The sequence below is a fragment of the Protopterus annectens genome, chromosome 1.part0 (assembly GCF_019279795.1).
Source record: "Protopterus annectens isolate FY-2018-M chromosome 1.part0, PAN1.0, whole genome shotgun sequence".
In the NCBI taxonomy this organism is placed as follows: domain Eukaryota; kingdom Metazoa; phylum Chordata; order Ceratodontiformes; family Protopteridae; genus Protopterus; species Protopterus annectens.
In genome coordinates, this window is record NC_056725.1 from 404,985,864 (window position 1) to 405,003,282 (window position 17,419).

Sequence of the window (17,419 nt, forward strand, 5' to 3'; positions counted from 1 at the left end):
AAAGAGCCAACTCTGAGCAAAGGAAAGAAAGCAGAAAAATTAATTGCTTAGGATGTTCACATCTACTACAGTCATAGTAATTTAGAGGCAAGCCTGTCTGTACACATTGAGGAACTGTTTCGATAAATGTGATGTTGTGCTGGTATAGTTAGAGCAGGTGGTCAATGTGTCAACAGCTGTCTGCTAAGTGGGGAAAGTGAATGCAGGAGATGCTGTTATCAAGCTATAACTTTCATTGCCATAGTGCCTCACTTTTAACACCATAAGATACATTTGCAAGAAATAGGCCATACATACACACCTTCTAAGGAGGCTAGAATTCGGAGTTTGACATTGTTGACTAATGTTTGCCTTTTTGCTTATTATGTTGGTGTATGTATTTTTCACACTGTTTCTGTCTTTAATTTCTCTAAATCTGTACAATGATGGGAAACCTTTTTGCTTATTATGTGGGTGTACGTATTTTTCACACTGTTTCTGTCTTTAATTTCTCTAAATCTGTACAATGATGGGAAACCTTTTTGCTTATTATGTGGGTGTACGTATTTTTCACACTGTTTCTGTCTTTAATTTCTCCAAATCTGTACAATGACGGGAATGGACACCAGTATGATTAAACTTCATGAAATTAGTACTGTTTCAGTCTTTGATGGTAGCCAGAAGTGCTCTTCTCAGCACCCGCAATGTGCCCAGTAATGACTCCTTCTGCAATTCATACAGAGTTACATGTATCGGTAACATGTCTGAATATGATTGTAGATTATTTTTTATAAGACTCGCTGCTGCTACTATTATTGGAACTGTCTGGGTATTTTTCTTCCACATTGCTCTCATTTCTGCCTCCAAATCCTGATATTTTATGACTTTGTATCTCAGTACGCAAGACACTGTAGTCACTGGGTGTAGCAATTTCAGTGATCAATGCTACTTTCATCTTCTTTTCATGGACCACTATATCTGTTTTTCTCATATCTCTTTTGAACTGTTGGTAATGGGTGATCCCATGTGATGTAGACTTCATCATTTTCTCTGAACCTTTGTGGCTCATGTTTCCAGTGTTTTTCAGCTACTTCAATATTATAATGTTTGCACAATCCCCATTGCAACAGTCTTGCTACATTATTATGACTTTCAGTATACAGTCCTTCTGACATTAATATGTCACAACCAGCAACAAGGTGGGCAACTGTTTCCAATTCTGTTTAACAAAAACCTACATTTGTCTGTTTCTCCCACATGTTCAATGGACTTTGTAAACCAACGTGTACGTAGTCGACTGCCTTGGGCCGTCAATATTAACCTTTCATCTTTTGGGTTGAATTTGTCTTCCCCTTAACCATTCCTGTGTTTTATCCTGATCAACATGAAGCTATTCCTTACTACTATATTTATGTATTTTCCACATTTCTTGTCTTCTCATCTGATCATTCACCTTATATTCTTTCTTTTGTTTTTTGGCACATTCAGTTGATGCATGATTTTTATCTACTTCTGGTTTGATTTCCATTCCCGCTTGATGCCGATATACCTCTGCTAGACTAAGAAGGGAAGTCATCTTAGATTTATTCTCCTCATGTTTCAAAACTTTCACTATGTCTGGGTCTTGTGAGGTCATCAGATATGTATGCAGTCCCACGATTGCAGATCTATACATGTAATCAATTTCAATAAAGCCCATACCTCCTTCGGAATGGGGAATATATAATCTTGGGATGCACTGATTTTTATAAATCACTTGATGAGCATGAAGCATCCTTCTTGTTTTCTTGTCTGATATATCCAACACCTTTTGGGGCCAGTCAATCAATCCAAAACTGTAAGTTAGGACAGGACGAGCAAATTGGTTTTTCGTTTGAACTTTGTTACTAGATGTCAGTGCTGGTTTCAGGATTAATTTAAGTCATCTAAAATATTCCTTACTGAGTTTTATTCACATCTGTTCATGTTTTATTGTTGATCCTTCATCAGTTCTCAAATATTTATACACTCCTTCTTGCTCAAGTTCTTTTTTATCACATTCTTGTCCCAAGCTGATGTTTTGTTGGCGCTGCAGCTTTTCTGCTTTAAAGGTTGATTTTGCACATTTATCAAGGCCAGATGACATTTTTATATCATCTGGAAAAGTTTTGACTACTTGCAGTTGTGCTTTCAGTTCCTCATCTGATGAGCTATACAGTGGTTGTTGAAATTGGAGCTTTTCTCCCCGGGCCTCCACTGAAAATGGAAATATATCCAGCTGGACCAGCCTGGTTAACAAATGTTAAATAAATAAAATAAAATAAATAAAGTTTTAAATCATCGACAAAGAAAAGATGAAGTCTTTACATGTTGTTACTTTCTGGGAGCTAGATTATAACCATGACCTAATCTGTGAACAGACAGCTTAATGGGTTAAGGGCAAGGCAAAAGAGCAGCGATGACAGAGAGTCACCCTGGAATACCCCCCCCCCCTTTGGATTTTTATCCCTGGAATAATCATTTGTCCTTTATCATGGCTTAACTGCAAAGTTGTTTGCCATGGTCACTGTAATGTAATTAATCAGTATAGGGTGTAGGTGTATCTTATTCATTTTTAAGCATATTTTATCCATGAATGTGGGTTGCAGTCAAATGATTTTGTGTAATCTATCCATGCCATACTTAGATTCTTTTCCTTTTAACAGTTTTCCATTAAGACTTTGTTTATGTTGCGTGGAGTTAGGTGAAGATAATATTCTGAAGCTATCAGCTTGTCTCCTTTTTCTTTGGTGAGAGCTGTGTGGGGGGTGTTTTTTTTTTTACGTGTATCCCTAGTGGTGTTTGTAAGGAGGGCAATGTCTTCTGATACTTGTTTTTCTGTTAGGTTAAATTGGAGATAATATAAATTTCCAAATGCTTTTGTCTGGTGTGATGGGTTTGGGAGGGGTATTTGCCTTTACAAATGCTCCAATCTGTTGTTGTTGTCTGAGAGTGGTTGAAATTAAGTATCTAACTATGCTTCTCTGATATTACTTGGTGGTAGGAGTTCATTTTTAAAATACTTTTGTGCAATGTGGTATCCTGGGCTGCAGATCTTAAGGGTTTTAGGGACACTCACAGTGCTGCCTTATACTAGGTCTGATCCTCATGTTGTGATGCACACCTACAAATGCCTGGGTCCTCATACCATTGTACTGTAGTCATGCTGCTGGCACTCCTATTTTGTGATTGACAATGTGTGTCAAGGGTTGGTTAGGTGACATTAAAAAGGATGCCAGTACATAGGCAATACAGTGCAGCACTAAGAGGGACAGACAGGGTTCAGTAGACTTTAGCTGCAGCAAGCCACCTGTGGGGTGGAAGCCATAGATGGGATGTTGTGCGATTATGACACACAGTTCATAGGTCAGAATCCAGACACTAAGACTGCTACAGCAGTTTTCACAGGTACATGCTGCACTGGAAGTATGCCCTATGATCAGTTCTTGACTGCTGCCAAATGACAAACACCCTTACAAGTGATCAGTGCATCTTTCTGTATCAGGTGTTGCACAGTTTAGGGTACCTGTGTACAGTGTGGTCAGATACTGTTACATGGGATTCCACAGGTCAATAGTCTAAAATATCTCTGTCCTTATGTATTCAAAACAAAATGGTTCCAAAAGAGAAGCAGAGAATGAAGACACTTTCCCAAGCAAGAAAGACATCTTCCTCTAGGCATTTTGTAAGCATGGATGGTCCATCTCCTTAAGGACAAAAGTGATTAGACCTTCTGCAAGCAAGTCTGGTGGAGTCTGATGCACAGGTAAACATTGTCAGAGGCCATAACTGGACATGTCAACAGACATATCACTTGACTTGTCATGCCCATAACAGTGCTACCTACCTTATAGAGGAGTAGATGGTAATGAGTAGGAGTCCTCCTAGATAGTTATCCTGAACTGATATGGAATTGGTCCTGACAACTCTGTCTGGAGGTGCACAATAGCACCATCATACCCAGTAGCAAACTTGACATTAGTGCAGAATGTTACAGAGCATTATGGGGTGAGTGGGTGATGGACTCGATGAGTATTCATATATATATATATATATATATATATATATATATATATATATATATGTGTGTGTGCGTGTGTAAATGCAAAATGAGTTTGCAACAAGTTGGAGCCATATTCAGAGCTATACTGAGTATGGTCATTCTGTTTCTGCAGGCAGATCATATCTTCAGCTGCAAATTCAGTCTGCACAAGGTATGTGGCCTATAATTTTCACATGCCATTCTGTTTTTAGCCGCAACCTCACTAGGTTCCAGAAGTGTCACATAGTATCGCCAATACACTGAGGAGTGTCTCCCTGCATTTAAAAATAATTCTGTATCTGGGTTCTCCACTGTGGAAGTTGATATGCCTGAAGCTGGGGACATATCTGAGCCTGACGATTCTGCCCTCCACAGCCTGAGACTGTAGTTTGAGCCACAGTAGTGCTGTCAGGCACAGGTAACAAGGAGGCTTTATCACTCCACCTTCCACAGACATTGCTGCATTGCCTGTGCAACCCACTCCTCATTTGTAGCATATCATAGTAGGACAAGATCTGGCTGATACAGAAGAGGATGCAACATTACTTCCTACACTTCAGAGATCAGTTAGTGCAGGCAGATCCTATTAGGGGCCAGTGTACTGGTGGCTGTCAGCACATTGTTTCCTGATGCACAACTAAACTGTGTGTATCCATTGCTGTCACACAATGCACATATAGGATAGTCATGTAGGCACATGTTCATATCGCAACATTCATTTCAGACATGACTGGTGAAGTACATATTCTGTGTGATGAACTCAATGAGGTCTTATCCCATTTATGTAGCACTTCTGAAGGTGCCAAGGGGATTCTGTATCATAAAGGTTCCCCTATACAGCCACACACTATAGGCATCCCTCAGTTTCATGACCAATCTTCATCCACTGCTAGACCCAAAGTCAGGTAATGCTATGTCTCATAGCACCACAACCTCCACATCTCCTCAAACATGTTGCACAACACTGTATACTTAATATATTTTATTGCATGTTTCTGGTGCATGCTGCAGGGTGTTGTTAGGCACATCAAAACAGCAGATGTGACCCTCTCCAATGTAAACTCATATTTGATGATGTTTCATGTCTGCAATAGTACAGTGTTCTATGAATCCTCTGCTATTATCTGTGGGTTTCTTGTGGGTGTCATAAACCATGGATTCAGTAAATATCTTGCATCACCAACAAGATAACCCTTAAAGAAGTCACCATGCACAAATTACTAATATAAGTCTCATGTGAGTCAGATATGAGAACTGATGAGTGGGGCCATACTGACACATTGCATTTTATACTCTGTGCATTGCAGACTACCCTGCAGTTGATGCAGTGGAATCCATTTTGGTTGTCTTTTGTCTCTGTGTCCACAACTGGGACTTTGATGGCAATTTGGATGGTGTCAGTGATACACAGAACCTCAGAATATCAGACTGTTTGTTTCTTAAAATGCCTACATCTTGTTGACTGTCTCATCTATGACACATGAACCACATATACTCCTCCTCATGCTATAGCATGGCATCAAGAAACTGGTGCAGTATCCTTGAATCACATTCCTTGGTTATACTCACTGTGTCCCCAATTGATTGCCTGAACATTTCTGCAGTCAGAATTCTAAATGCTACACATACTTTAATGTCCATAGAAATTGGTGCTCCATGCATCCTAAAAATCTGTATGTGGAGGTAAAATATCTGTACCAGCTTGCACATAGTGTCTCAGACCACATGATAGTGGTCCACTATTTCTGTGTAATAGGAATGAAATTTTAGATGCAGTCAGTTCATGCTGTGATTTAGAAAGTGATGATGTGCACCTTCATCGCTACTGCTCTGAGGATGTCCTTAAAAAATGTATATTTCCATGAATCCTGCAGCTGCCATTCACGTCATGATGTGGTCTCTTTCTTTGTCCACAAGGATGTTATCATGTACTTGCAGTCGCAGCTTATTGAGCATCTTTAAAACATTTCTAAATTGCTCTGCCATATTATTTTTTACCTTCAGTTGCATCCACTGTCACTTTCTCTGTGTAATAACGCCACTCATTTACAGCTCATCATATGTACACTTGCATGGGCTAAAGGACACGATAAGTGTGTCTCTGAATTGTCCCCACTCCATGGTGCTGCTGCTTGTAGGACAACTCACCTTTTACATTTTGCTTCTTATTTCTAAATGTTGGGGCTAGGGGATACCTTTCTTCTTCTACTAGCCAGTTTCTTGTCAAAGCAGAAATTTTTTTTCTGTTCTAAAGTCACAGGTCATTATTAGATTATATATTTTCCCTGTATAGGAGAAGTAGCTATTTATCTGATGCTTGCAGGAATATTCTATTTCTTTTTTAATTTATCTTTTCGTTGACTAGGTTAGTCCCACTAGGCTAATGACCTCTATTAAGTGTTGATTTCAAATGGTATTTATACTTCTGGGGAAATTTGTCCAGGGAATCGGGGAGCTTTCCCTACTCTTTCTGATTGGTGCCATGAGATCTTTTACATCTATCACTCGATCTATTGATATCACCAACGTAAGCAGATGTGACCTTGGTTTAACATGTCATCTAAAGGATGGCACACACAGGAGTGCACCCTATATAAACTATATAACATCTAAGCTTTTTTTTAATTTTAGTACAGAGAAGTGATTAAGAAAGGATGGAAAATGTTTTTTGAAGCATAAGCAAAGATTAGATGGTCTGTTCTGACTGCATACAAGATTCATTTTATTATGCATGCAGAATTCAGTACATTTTAAGTTACTTGAACTGCCACATACAACTGTTATAATAACAACTCTAAGAGATAGCAATGAACAAAGGAAACTGTGACATCCATTTAATATTGCACCGGAATGCCAACAATAATGTGATGTCCCTTACTATCCTGGGTCAGTAACTAAGGAGCTTCAGTCCTCACTACTAACTCCAGTAGGAGACCTTCACTTAAACAGGAGTAAAATTTCACTGTTTCAGCTAAGAGCACAACAAGAACACACTCTGTAACCTGGGAATGGACTGTACACTTCTGTTCACCCCTAATGTAACTCTTTATTACACACTTGCAATGTGTCCCAGTTTAAGACCTTTAATGCACACACAATTAATTAAATTAAATCTCACATAACCAAAGACTTATGGGAAAGACCAAAACAAGTTTCCAGCTGTACCCTGTGATGCCAGTGCACTGGCCCAGTAATCAAGGAGCCTAAGTCCTCATCATTAACACCAGTAGGGTATGTCCACATTGGTAGGATAACAAATACACATACAGTAAATTACTATCTCCCTTAAGAGCACACAGAGATCACAGTCAGTCTGGGGATGGTTTCTCCCTTTCTCTCCAGATCCCCAGTAAGACTCCCCACTAGCACAGCAATAGGATTCAGATCTCAGCTGAGTAGTCAAGCCAAAACTTTCAGTACCCTCTCTGTCCAACCAGCACTTCATTTCCCTGCCCAAGTAGCTGACACATGCACACACTTTGAGATTTGGTTTATATACAAACACACAGACACTCCTGGGGAAGGCTGGCATAGGTTCACTAGCTATGCCCCCTTCTACCCAGACTAGCAATCCACTGCCACCAACTACTCTTATCAGCTACTATAAAGGCCCTTACCAAAGGTTGTGCAATTCCACGGTGTAATATTACTGTTATCCAAATAATAAGTGTAACCCAGGGCTAAGGCTATTGGAGTGGCTTATACAGTATCACCAATTACATGCAAGTACTCTAAGAGCTTAAATTATCTCTACACAAAACAGCCACAGTTGAAAGGTTTAACATATTTAATAATAAATAATAAAAACACAAGACAATACTTATTCATTCAACACAGTAACACTAGAGAGTTCAGAAATCACAGGAAATACTTTAAAACAACATTGTAGGATAGTCTCACATAAATATAGAAAACAGCTAGACTAATCTGGCTATATTCCAATCTATCCCTAAGAGAAATTACTGTTCTAAATTCTACTTACAAAACAAGCAACTACAGATGAGAAGTGTGGATGATGTTGTCAAGTCTGAAGACAAATACAAAATGCTGATCTTTCTTCCTGATATAGCCCTTAAATTGATAATACACATTACTGCTGAGTCATTTCAGATTACATCATTCTTGACACCTCTGCTGAAGTTTCCCAGGCTCACCTAACTCAAAATGTTAACATTTCTTTTTGATCTGCACCTGCCAGGAAGCCACAACAATAAAATACACTTTACATGTGAAACCTAGTAATTATGTCTCAGGACAATAGAAAGAATTTCCTAACCCAGACATCCTGTCTCCAAGCTTGAGATCATACACAGTTGTAAAATTCTTTACTTATCAGCTTTCTTCCAGCAGAGTGCTCTGTGGTTACATTTTTAAAGCTCAACACATAACAGTTTTCTTTACATTTGTGAAATAAGCCTGTGGATCATATTAATATTTACAATGACCTAAAATTATTTATAAAATTCTATCTGGCTGGGCTGGCAGCCCCTTAGTTTTTCACATGCCCCTTCCCAAAATAATATGGAAACATGATGCCACCAATCAGAGAGCCTACATGCCCTTTTAAAGGGGTGTCCAATTAATTCCCTTTAATGGGATGTCCAGATATGAAAATTAGATATTAAAACAAATAGCAGCAAATGACCTAAAACAGCCAGGCTTTCAGAGTGGCCCAGGAAGTTATCAAAGCAGGTATAAGCACTCTCAAATCACTAAAGAAAACACTAATTGACCAGCCACATTGTAAGTTAATAAAAATATTTAATAATGAGCAGATGATTAAAAAATATAAAACAGTAATATCCAATAAACAGACAGAACTTACTCACCAGGAAAATGAAATCAATACTGAAGGATATAAATCCAACATTTAGAAAAACTCTGATTAGTTATAATTCTTCTGTCTGACTAAAGAACACTGTCCCTGATCTAAACTAAATTATTATTACAACAGAGCAAAGGCAGGCTTGCAGTTCTTGGTGATTCATTTTGGGTGTCCACTTCACAATACAACTGCAACTGGCAACTACTGTAACTGACTTCAGCAGGCTCTTTTATTGCCTAGCTTAATTGTCATAACTGTTCCAATTCTAATTTTCATTTCATATTTTGAAAATCAACCAACAGTTGTTTACTAAAGTTCCATTCTGTCTTTAAGCCTCTGACAGTAACACATAGCAACTGTCAACATTATGATGACATCATCTGCAGATCAGCTGATTCTGAGACAGTCTGCTTTTAGAATCTTCTTCACAAATATGTACAATTAGAAATGTAAAGGAACACTGTTCAAATTTTTAAAACATTCTATACAGATTATAAATCAACATGTAAGAACTCATTTACTAAATCATAGCTAGTCATGCTGTCATATAATACACAGGTTAATCTGACATTATGTACAAAACTTCAGCCAGACATGCTAGCACAGATGACAGTATCTAATTTCTTCACAGATACCATTAAGCAAAATGAAATAATATGGCAGAAATTTAAGTAAAGCTGGAAATCAACTTGGAATAATCTAGGAAATGTTAAAAGTAGAAATGGAAAGCCACAAATGATCTAGGTTACATCAGTAGCTTATTTCTATAGTTAACCTTTTCACTACTTCACTGCTTCAAACACAGGTTAATGTAATTTATCTTAATAACAATGTTTCTTTGTACTACATTGATGGAAAATTTTACTGAAACATGGCTGACTTTTGGTAACCTTGATCATGAATAAATGGGCTGCAGTGAAAAGAAGTTATGGTTTTACAGTCCACACAGCTGCCACCAATTTTTGTGTGGTGGTGCTTGTTTGAAATCTGCACTGAAGTCACTAAATGATATACGAGGGTCAGCTGGTCTTAATAACTCTAGTGCCTTCTAATGCAAGTAATTGAAACTTGATGAAGAATGCTATGCATGCAGCCACAAAGCCAATATTTTCAAGAACTAATCATATCCCTCAAGTACCAATAACCCTTTCTTTATAGTAATGCTGGCACCAACTGGACTACATTAGCATATCAAAAATACTGTTTAGGATTGCAAAAAATACTGTTTAGCTTTAAAATAAACCAGTCATTAAACATTACTGTGGTAGTTACAGCCTCAGCATGACTCTTTAAAGGGTAAAAGCCAATGATTATCAGTTCACCATTACGATGCATATAGCCTCCAGCCAATAAACATAGTTCACTAACCCAAACATTTAAAAATTAAATACAATTATTTCAACATTGTGCCTGAAAAAAAATGAAACAAGCAAACCTAACAAAAATGCACAATTAATGTGTATAAATGAGAAGATTCTATAAGGAGGAATTATAACTCATATCTTATCTGGATCTTGCACTCCCTGTACCTACCAGCAGCTAGAGAATCTCTGATTTAGTAGTCCAAGAAGTAGCCATATGGGTGCATAGGCAAACTAGAATGCAGTTTGAACTCTTTTTTTTTTTTAATGCAGCCCAGAGGCTAGTAGTAAGGCAATATTTGAAGTGTCAGTTGTTTCTCTGAAGGAATCCAAGGTGATTCTTATACTTTGGTCATAAACATAAATGAAGCTTTTCATATTTTATTTACAAAAAGTAAGGATCTCATTAACAGATGCCAATGTTCCATAAGCTAGGCACAGGTAAAAATATGTCTGAGCAAACAGCAAAGTTATGTAAGTCATCTCAAGAAGATAAAGATGTTGCCTCCATTTTTAAGTAGCAGATCATTTATATAATATGAATGTATAAAAATGTGGATAAATATGCAATGATGCAAACTCTGTTATTTGATTTCTGCTGGTTAGTCAGGCATACACACTTGTTAGACCTACTTGTTTCTCTACAGTGTTTATCTTTCTTTCTGACTGTTGTTATGACACTATAGTTAATTGGTCATTACTGGAGAATCATGTTACGTCATACTCTGTTTATGACTTGTGTTTCTTTATGACTGACTTAATAGTTTTCATATTATACAGTATTCATATCATAAAAACTGAGTGCATGAACTGGAACCAAAAAAGGCAACTCAAATTCCCCATGCATTAAATCCATAAATAAATAAATAAAAATAACTAGATAGCTATACAAGTAGACAAAGAGATAAAAAGTAGAATTTACAAAGTCTGATAAAAGAAGCAGCCTCAGAATTCATTCTTAGTGATCTACCACAGATGAATGTAAATGTCTGAGACAGAGTATCATAAATTCAAAAAGGTGGGTGCTGAACAAGGCAATCATTGCCACTAGTAACATGCTGAGGAACAAATGTGATTCAGTGAGTCAATGGTCTAAGAAATGTCAAATGACACCACTCAGGCTATGAGAATGTCATCTATAACATTAAGTAGAATATCAATAAGATACACTACAGCTATGATGATCTCAGAAACAGAGTGCCATACTGATTTGGTTTGAAATTTGAACGCAGGCCAAGAAGTTTTCTAATATTTGGCCATGAGCCTTGACTATAAGCACATATTTCTAAGTGAGAAAGCAGATGATATGGCAGTCAATAACTTCAATTTCAGGTTTTCCACTATGAGGATAGAGATAAACTAGCAAGACTGCAGGAGCTCATAAACTGCAGGAAGTAGATATATAATGGGGTGGTGTCATCCATAGAATTTTAGCAATGAGTAGTATGGCTAGTTAAAATACTTATGAGTAAACTTGTGTTTTTAAGTGGTTCAATACATAGGGAGATCTGGGATACATGTTACAATAAAAGAGCAAACGTTTTAGAAAATACTCCACTACAAACCCATCACTTCATAGTCCTTTGAAATGTACAGTGGCTAGAACTCCACCACTACTTTATGTACTCGCAACTCAAGATAGTTCACAACTTAATTAATTTTACTGAAAAATGCCCATTACAAATGTGCTCCAATCATACTCTTGTTTTAGACTACTACAGTCAAGTAGCAAATCATTCCTCTCCATGTCCAAATCAAGCCACTCTCTGGAGATTCTCTATACTCCCACCAAGTCACTAAAAATTGGAACTCTATCCCCCTGAAAATAAAACAGACAGACAAATCACATGCCTTTAAGTAACTACTAAAATAACATCTAAGCATAAATTGGCTCTGCTCCTAGCAAAAATACATTTTGTGGCCATTCTACCTTTTCTTCAACTACTCTTCTTTTCCACTCCCTCTCTTTTTCTTCAACAGATCATAAAGATACTCACTAATTCACAAGGATTAACTTTGTTTACATAAATTACATCAATAATGGGCTCTAAGTGGCAAGAGTCAATCTGTTCTTCTCCCTAATTAATCAATCACTACCTCACAGTTCAGCTTCTGTCACGGTTTCACCATGTTCTTTCTTCATCTATCCAAAATTAATATGCCTTATAACATTCCAAGAAGTCCTCAATCATTCTCATTTTCTTAATTAGTTTACTTCTCGTTCTTAAATGCATTCATAGTCGCTTTACTACTAACATATCATAAAACATTACATAACCGACCACCTCCCCTATTATTTCCATTGTTAAGCTGCCTCTTCTTTTCATTATTGTAATTACTAGAAATCACATATAATATTAAAGTATCATTTTCAATGTTATCTTTCTGTCTCTCTCCTTCTATTATATAGTATTGTATGTTTACTTCTAATGAATGAGCAGCACTGTATATACCTATGCAAGCTGTGCACATTCTCTGTTTTTAAATGTTGTTTTTGTAAGCTATTGCAGAGCTTTCTTTCTCATACTGTACATGTACATGATTTGCCTATAGTTTGTTTTCATTTTGATATTGTGCAACTGTATTATTTTCCCCACTGTAGTGCAACCCATTCCCTGCTTCTTAATATTGTCTTACCAATGCGATTATTTTATTATTTTACTCTTTTAAGTCTATACAGTTTGCAGCAGTGCTCAGTATGAGTTTTTGACTACCATAACATACATATGCAGTATTTACAATACTACAGCTGACTTATATTTTCATCTGCTGTATCAATGTACCATTCATCTGTTTATCGTGTTGTTGTCCAACATTAACTTGACTTTGTTCATATGGAACAGTGTTCTACCCTGCTAAACAAATTAAAATTAAGTAACTATAAATACAACTGAGGTAGCCAAAATATGTAGTAGGTTTATAACAAGCTCCTGCCTTTTTTGGATCAGAAGATGTACTGTGCTTTAATTAATACAGTACAAAAACTGCTATGATCTTGCTAGGATTTTCAGAGGGGATGATCTTATAATTGTCTGCTGTTCACCCAAACAAAAAGAGCAGTGAAGGAGGTAGAATCTGGGATTTCAAATACCCAAGGTTCTCCACTGTAGTCCACCAATCCAAGAACCTCAATTATATAGTGAGGAGAATTAGTTTAAGTGGCAGATCTCTTACTTAACATGAAAGAGGTAGCAGGATTGATGCATGCCCACATTCATACTTTTGTGATGGGTGTCACCTCACAGACACAAGGTACATGGTTTATCTGATTCTGTCATCAGGTTATGGGCTATGCTTGTAATATTCTGCATATGGATTACCAAGTATTTAGCTATGAACCCATTGAAGCAAACAGTCATCTACTGGCACCTAGTACAGATTCATACATTCAGGACTTTTTCCAGAGTGCCATGATATTCCCATCAGTTTTGAAAAACACATACATAATATATATATATATATATATATATATATATATATATATATATATATATATATATATATACACACACATACGATTTCAAATTTCTTAAATGCAAGATAAAAATGAAATTGGTATTCTGTTGTTACTTCACCATCAGCATAAAAAGATGTTGGGAACTAAATGCCTCACAGCATTGTATGTTTCTGTTTAAAGATTTTAATCATACTCATTGAGAATGTACCAAAATTTGTATAACTTGTATCAGTTAAAGTTGTTCTGCCCCAGCAGATATTTAATAGTCTATTTGACTGCTGTAGGTTGCTTTTAAAATCAAATTAGTAATGTGCAGAATATTTTTGGAAATGTCTGTTCTTAACTGAAAATTATGTTATTTGTAGTAATATTATTTTCATCTTCTACAGTCTACAAATTTTCAAGAAAAAGAATGCAAAAAAGATTTTCCACTGCTGGATGGGGTGAGTAAACATTAAGATTTCTTTTTAATATGGAAACTAATTATCTCAGTAGTATGTAACAGAAACAAATTTCAGCCAAAACACATGCATTGCAAAGCCATTACCCAGTTATGATTAGAAAATATATAAAAACTGTGCTATGTACATTTGTATTTTTCATTTCCTAAGTATTATAAGGTTGTGACTTTAATGATGTAATGTAGATGCACTGTCAACCTTTTCCAGCTTAAAGAATACATTTTGTTATGTATATTGCTTTCAAGATATTGACTCAAAAGCCATAATGTTTATAAGTCGCAATTCTTTAAGTAAAATAAAATGTATATATGTATGTGTAACCTATCTTTAAATATCTTTAAAGACATGCTGGGGGCATGTGAATATGTGTGTCTTCTGTGAAGGCTGGGTGCCGGGCTGGCAACTCAACACCATAAAAATCCACTGCCAATCAATAGTGGACCAGTGATCCTCTGTGGCAACCCCTAACTGGGAAAAGCCAAAAGTCTGTATATATATATATATATATATATATATATATATATATATATATATATATATATCCAAATATACATATATATATATATATATATATATATATATATATATATATATATATATATATATATATATATATGGGTCATCTTTGTAGAAAGTCGACTTTCATATAGCCAAGACCATATGACTAACTTTTGAAAAGCCGACCATGTAAAAAAAACACAAAACACACAACAAACACTTACCTTTCAACTGTTAGCAGGGAGCCAAGCCCCCCTGCACTTCTGCAGGCATCTCCACACCCCCATAACTTAAATATACCAAGTCCGAAATCGCACAATAGTGCGGAAGAAAGAAATTTTCCTATTCCGCACTGTATGGAGATAGCGGTACCCCATGATCAGCTTTTCGAAAGTCGATCATATGATCTCGGCCATATGAAAGCCGACTTTCTGAAAAGTCGACCATTTGAAGGGGACCCATATAAATATATATATATATATATATATATATATATATATATATATATATATATATATATATATATATATATATATATATATATATATATATATATATATATATATATATATATACACACACACACACACACACATATATATATATATATATATAGATATATATATATATATATATATATATATATATATATATATATATAGATATATAGATATATATATATATATATATTTTTTTTTTTTTTTTTTTTTTTAACAAGTGATCTTCAGTATAAAGCACATATGTTCATGACTTATATACAAAGGTTAAACTTTCATTCTGCATATGTATGTTAATAAGTTCTAAACCTGACTGAACTAACAACAAACAGTTCCAGGGGTACAGAAACATTTTGCACATCACAGTAGCTACATCTGCATACAAAATAGCGATTGCTATTCACCATGTGGGGCAATTTACAAACATACTGAGCACAGTCAAGATAGGTTACACAATGCTGTGACTTGCATAATATGCAATTACAAATACATGCTATAGTAGATGCAAATGAAGGTAAACCATACGACAGCATGATTCAGAAACAGATATATTTCATTTGATAAGATGCTAATTTCAGAGTTGCTGATCACAGTAAATCCTGTAGTTGTGAGAAGGAGACCACAAAAAAATATATGGATTAGCAGACACATTTGTAAATGTCTACATGCAAGACACTGTTCTCACTGCCAGTAGTCACTGAAGTGTGGTCCTTCTCCCTTGGTGCTGCTATGTCATCCATCCATACTCAAAATAGTTTGTGATGTATAACACAGAAATAGTGGTCCACGGCTATGTAGATAGAGGTATCATGCAGAAAATGGTTGAGATATGTCACCATCATATGAAGGCCCAAGGTTGCATTAAGTACCCATTCCTATGGACACCAAGCTCTGAGCATAGTAGGTGCAGGGATAATCCATTGACCAACAGAGGACATAGAAGGTATATCCTAGGCATCTGCCTCAAGGGCATTTTGCCAGTTTCTTGATATCACAAAGGAGGCAAGCAATAGCATGCAGGTATTTTATTACATAACTTATTTCCCTGAGGTATTGGAAGCCATTGCCTGCACCAACTTTGTCTACAAGAATCCACATGGTGACAAATAAGAATGGTATATTAGCTTTAAGCATTTCATTTTGTCATCTGCCAGGTAATTTGTAATGCAGAAAGTATAATGCACAATGTGACAGCAGTTCAGTAGGCCACATATGCAGTGTCCACATTGTCCACATCTGACACACATATGACTTACACTGGTGGTTTATGTGAAGTGATTTTTTTCCACAGGGTCATTTTATTGGTAATGCTGGATATGCCCTGGTGCCATGGCTAATGACACAAATTAAAATGTTCACATAAACTAAAGACCACTCTTGGGTTCAACAAAACTATACTGCAAGCTCCAAACAAAACGTTTTTGAGTTGGAAGAAAATGGGATTTGTGAACAAGCAAACAAATTGTTATCTGAATCAATACCGAGGGAACAAGAGATTTTGGAAGAAATAAAAGAGATATCAAATTTCAAAGATAATGTAATGGATTCATTCAAAATAGCTAATTTGTCTAGCACTATTTTAACTGGTGAAAATTTAAGACTTTTAAGTAAAGGTCTAACCTTTGTGCCCTCATCTAGGCCTGATTTAATCTCTGCAATTATTTCCCTGAAGGACAATGTCAGAAAACTTAATTTGAAATGTTATTTTAAGAATAATAATAATATCTAGGAATTGCTTAGAAAACTGAGTGTTTTCAACCCTCTTTTAAAGCCCGTACTTGAGACATTTCTTTTGACATGGTGAGTATTGCATTAGATCTTTACTAGGTAATAAAAGAAATGTGAAATTTTATAATTTAATGATGACTGAAAGAAAGGCTTTATACGAATTAAAGAATAATAAAGAATTATATATAACAAAAGCTGATAAAAGAAATGCAATAGTGGTGATGGATTATAATTATTATTGTGAGCAGCTAACACTTATGTTGAATGATACAAATTATTATAAAAATGTTGAATAGACACAAGTAAATAGAGTGTACAATATGACTGATTCATGTATTGAAGAATGAGCTTTAGAAAGGTTGATCGATGAAAAGACAGCGGAATATTTTAGAATTTGGAATTCAAAATTGGGTAGGTTTTTTGGGCTTCCCAAAGTTCAAAAGTGTTTCAGACCAATAGTGGTGAGTCAAGGGTGTAAAACTGAAGTTATGGCGATTTATGTTGATAAGCTTTTACAGACTGTAGTACATCAAAGTGACTCATATGTAAAAGA

At 35.9% G+C, this 17,419-nt stretch overlaps 1 protein-coding gene across 2 annotated transcripts in view; it reads left to right on the plus strand.

Moving 5' to 3' along the window:
* The window catches only part of LOC122792527 (calmodulin-like protein 8), a 348,672-nt gene that overhangs the window by 106,825 nt on the left and 224,428 nt on the right, over positions 1-17,419 (plus strand). For both annotated transcript variants that reach the window (XM_044060272.1, XM_044060271.1), the window contains exon 2: positions 14,072-14,125. In XM_044060272.1, the coding sequence (XP_043916207.1) occupies positions 14,072-14,125 (54 nt within the window). The remainder of the gene's footprint in view (positions 1-14,071; positions 14,126-17,419) is intronic.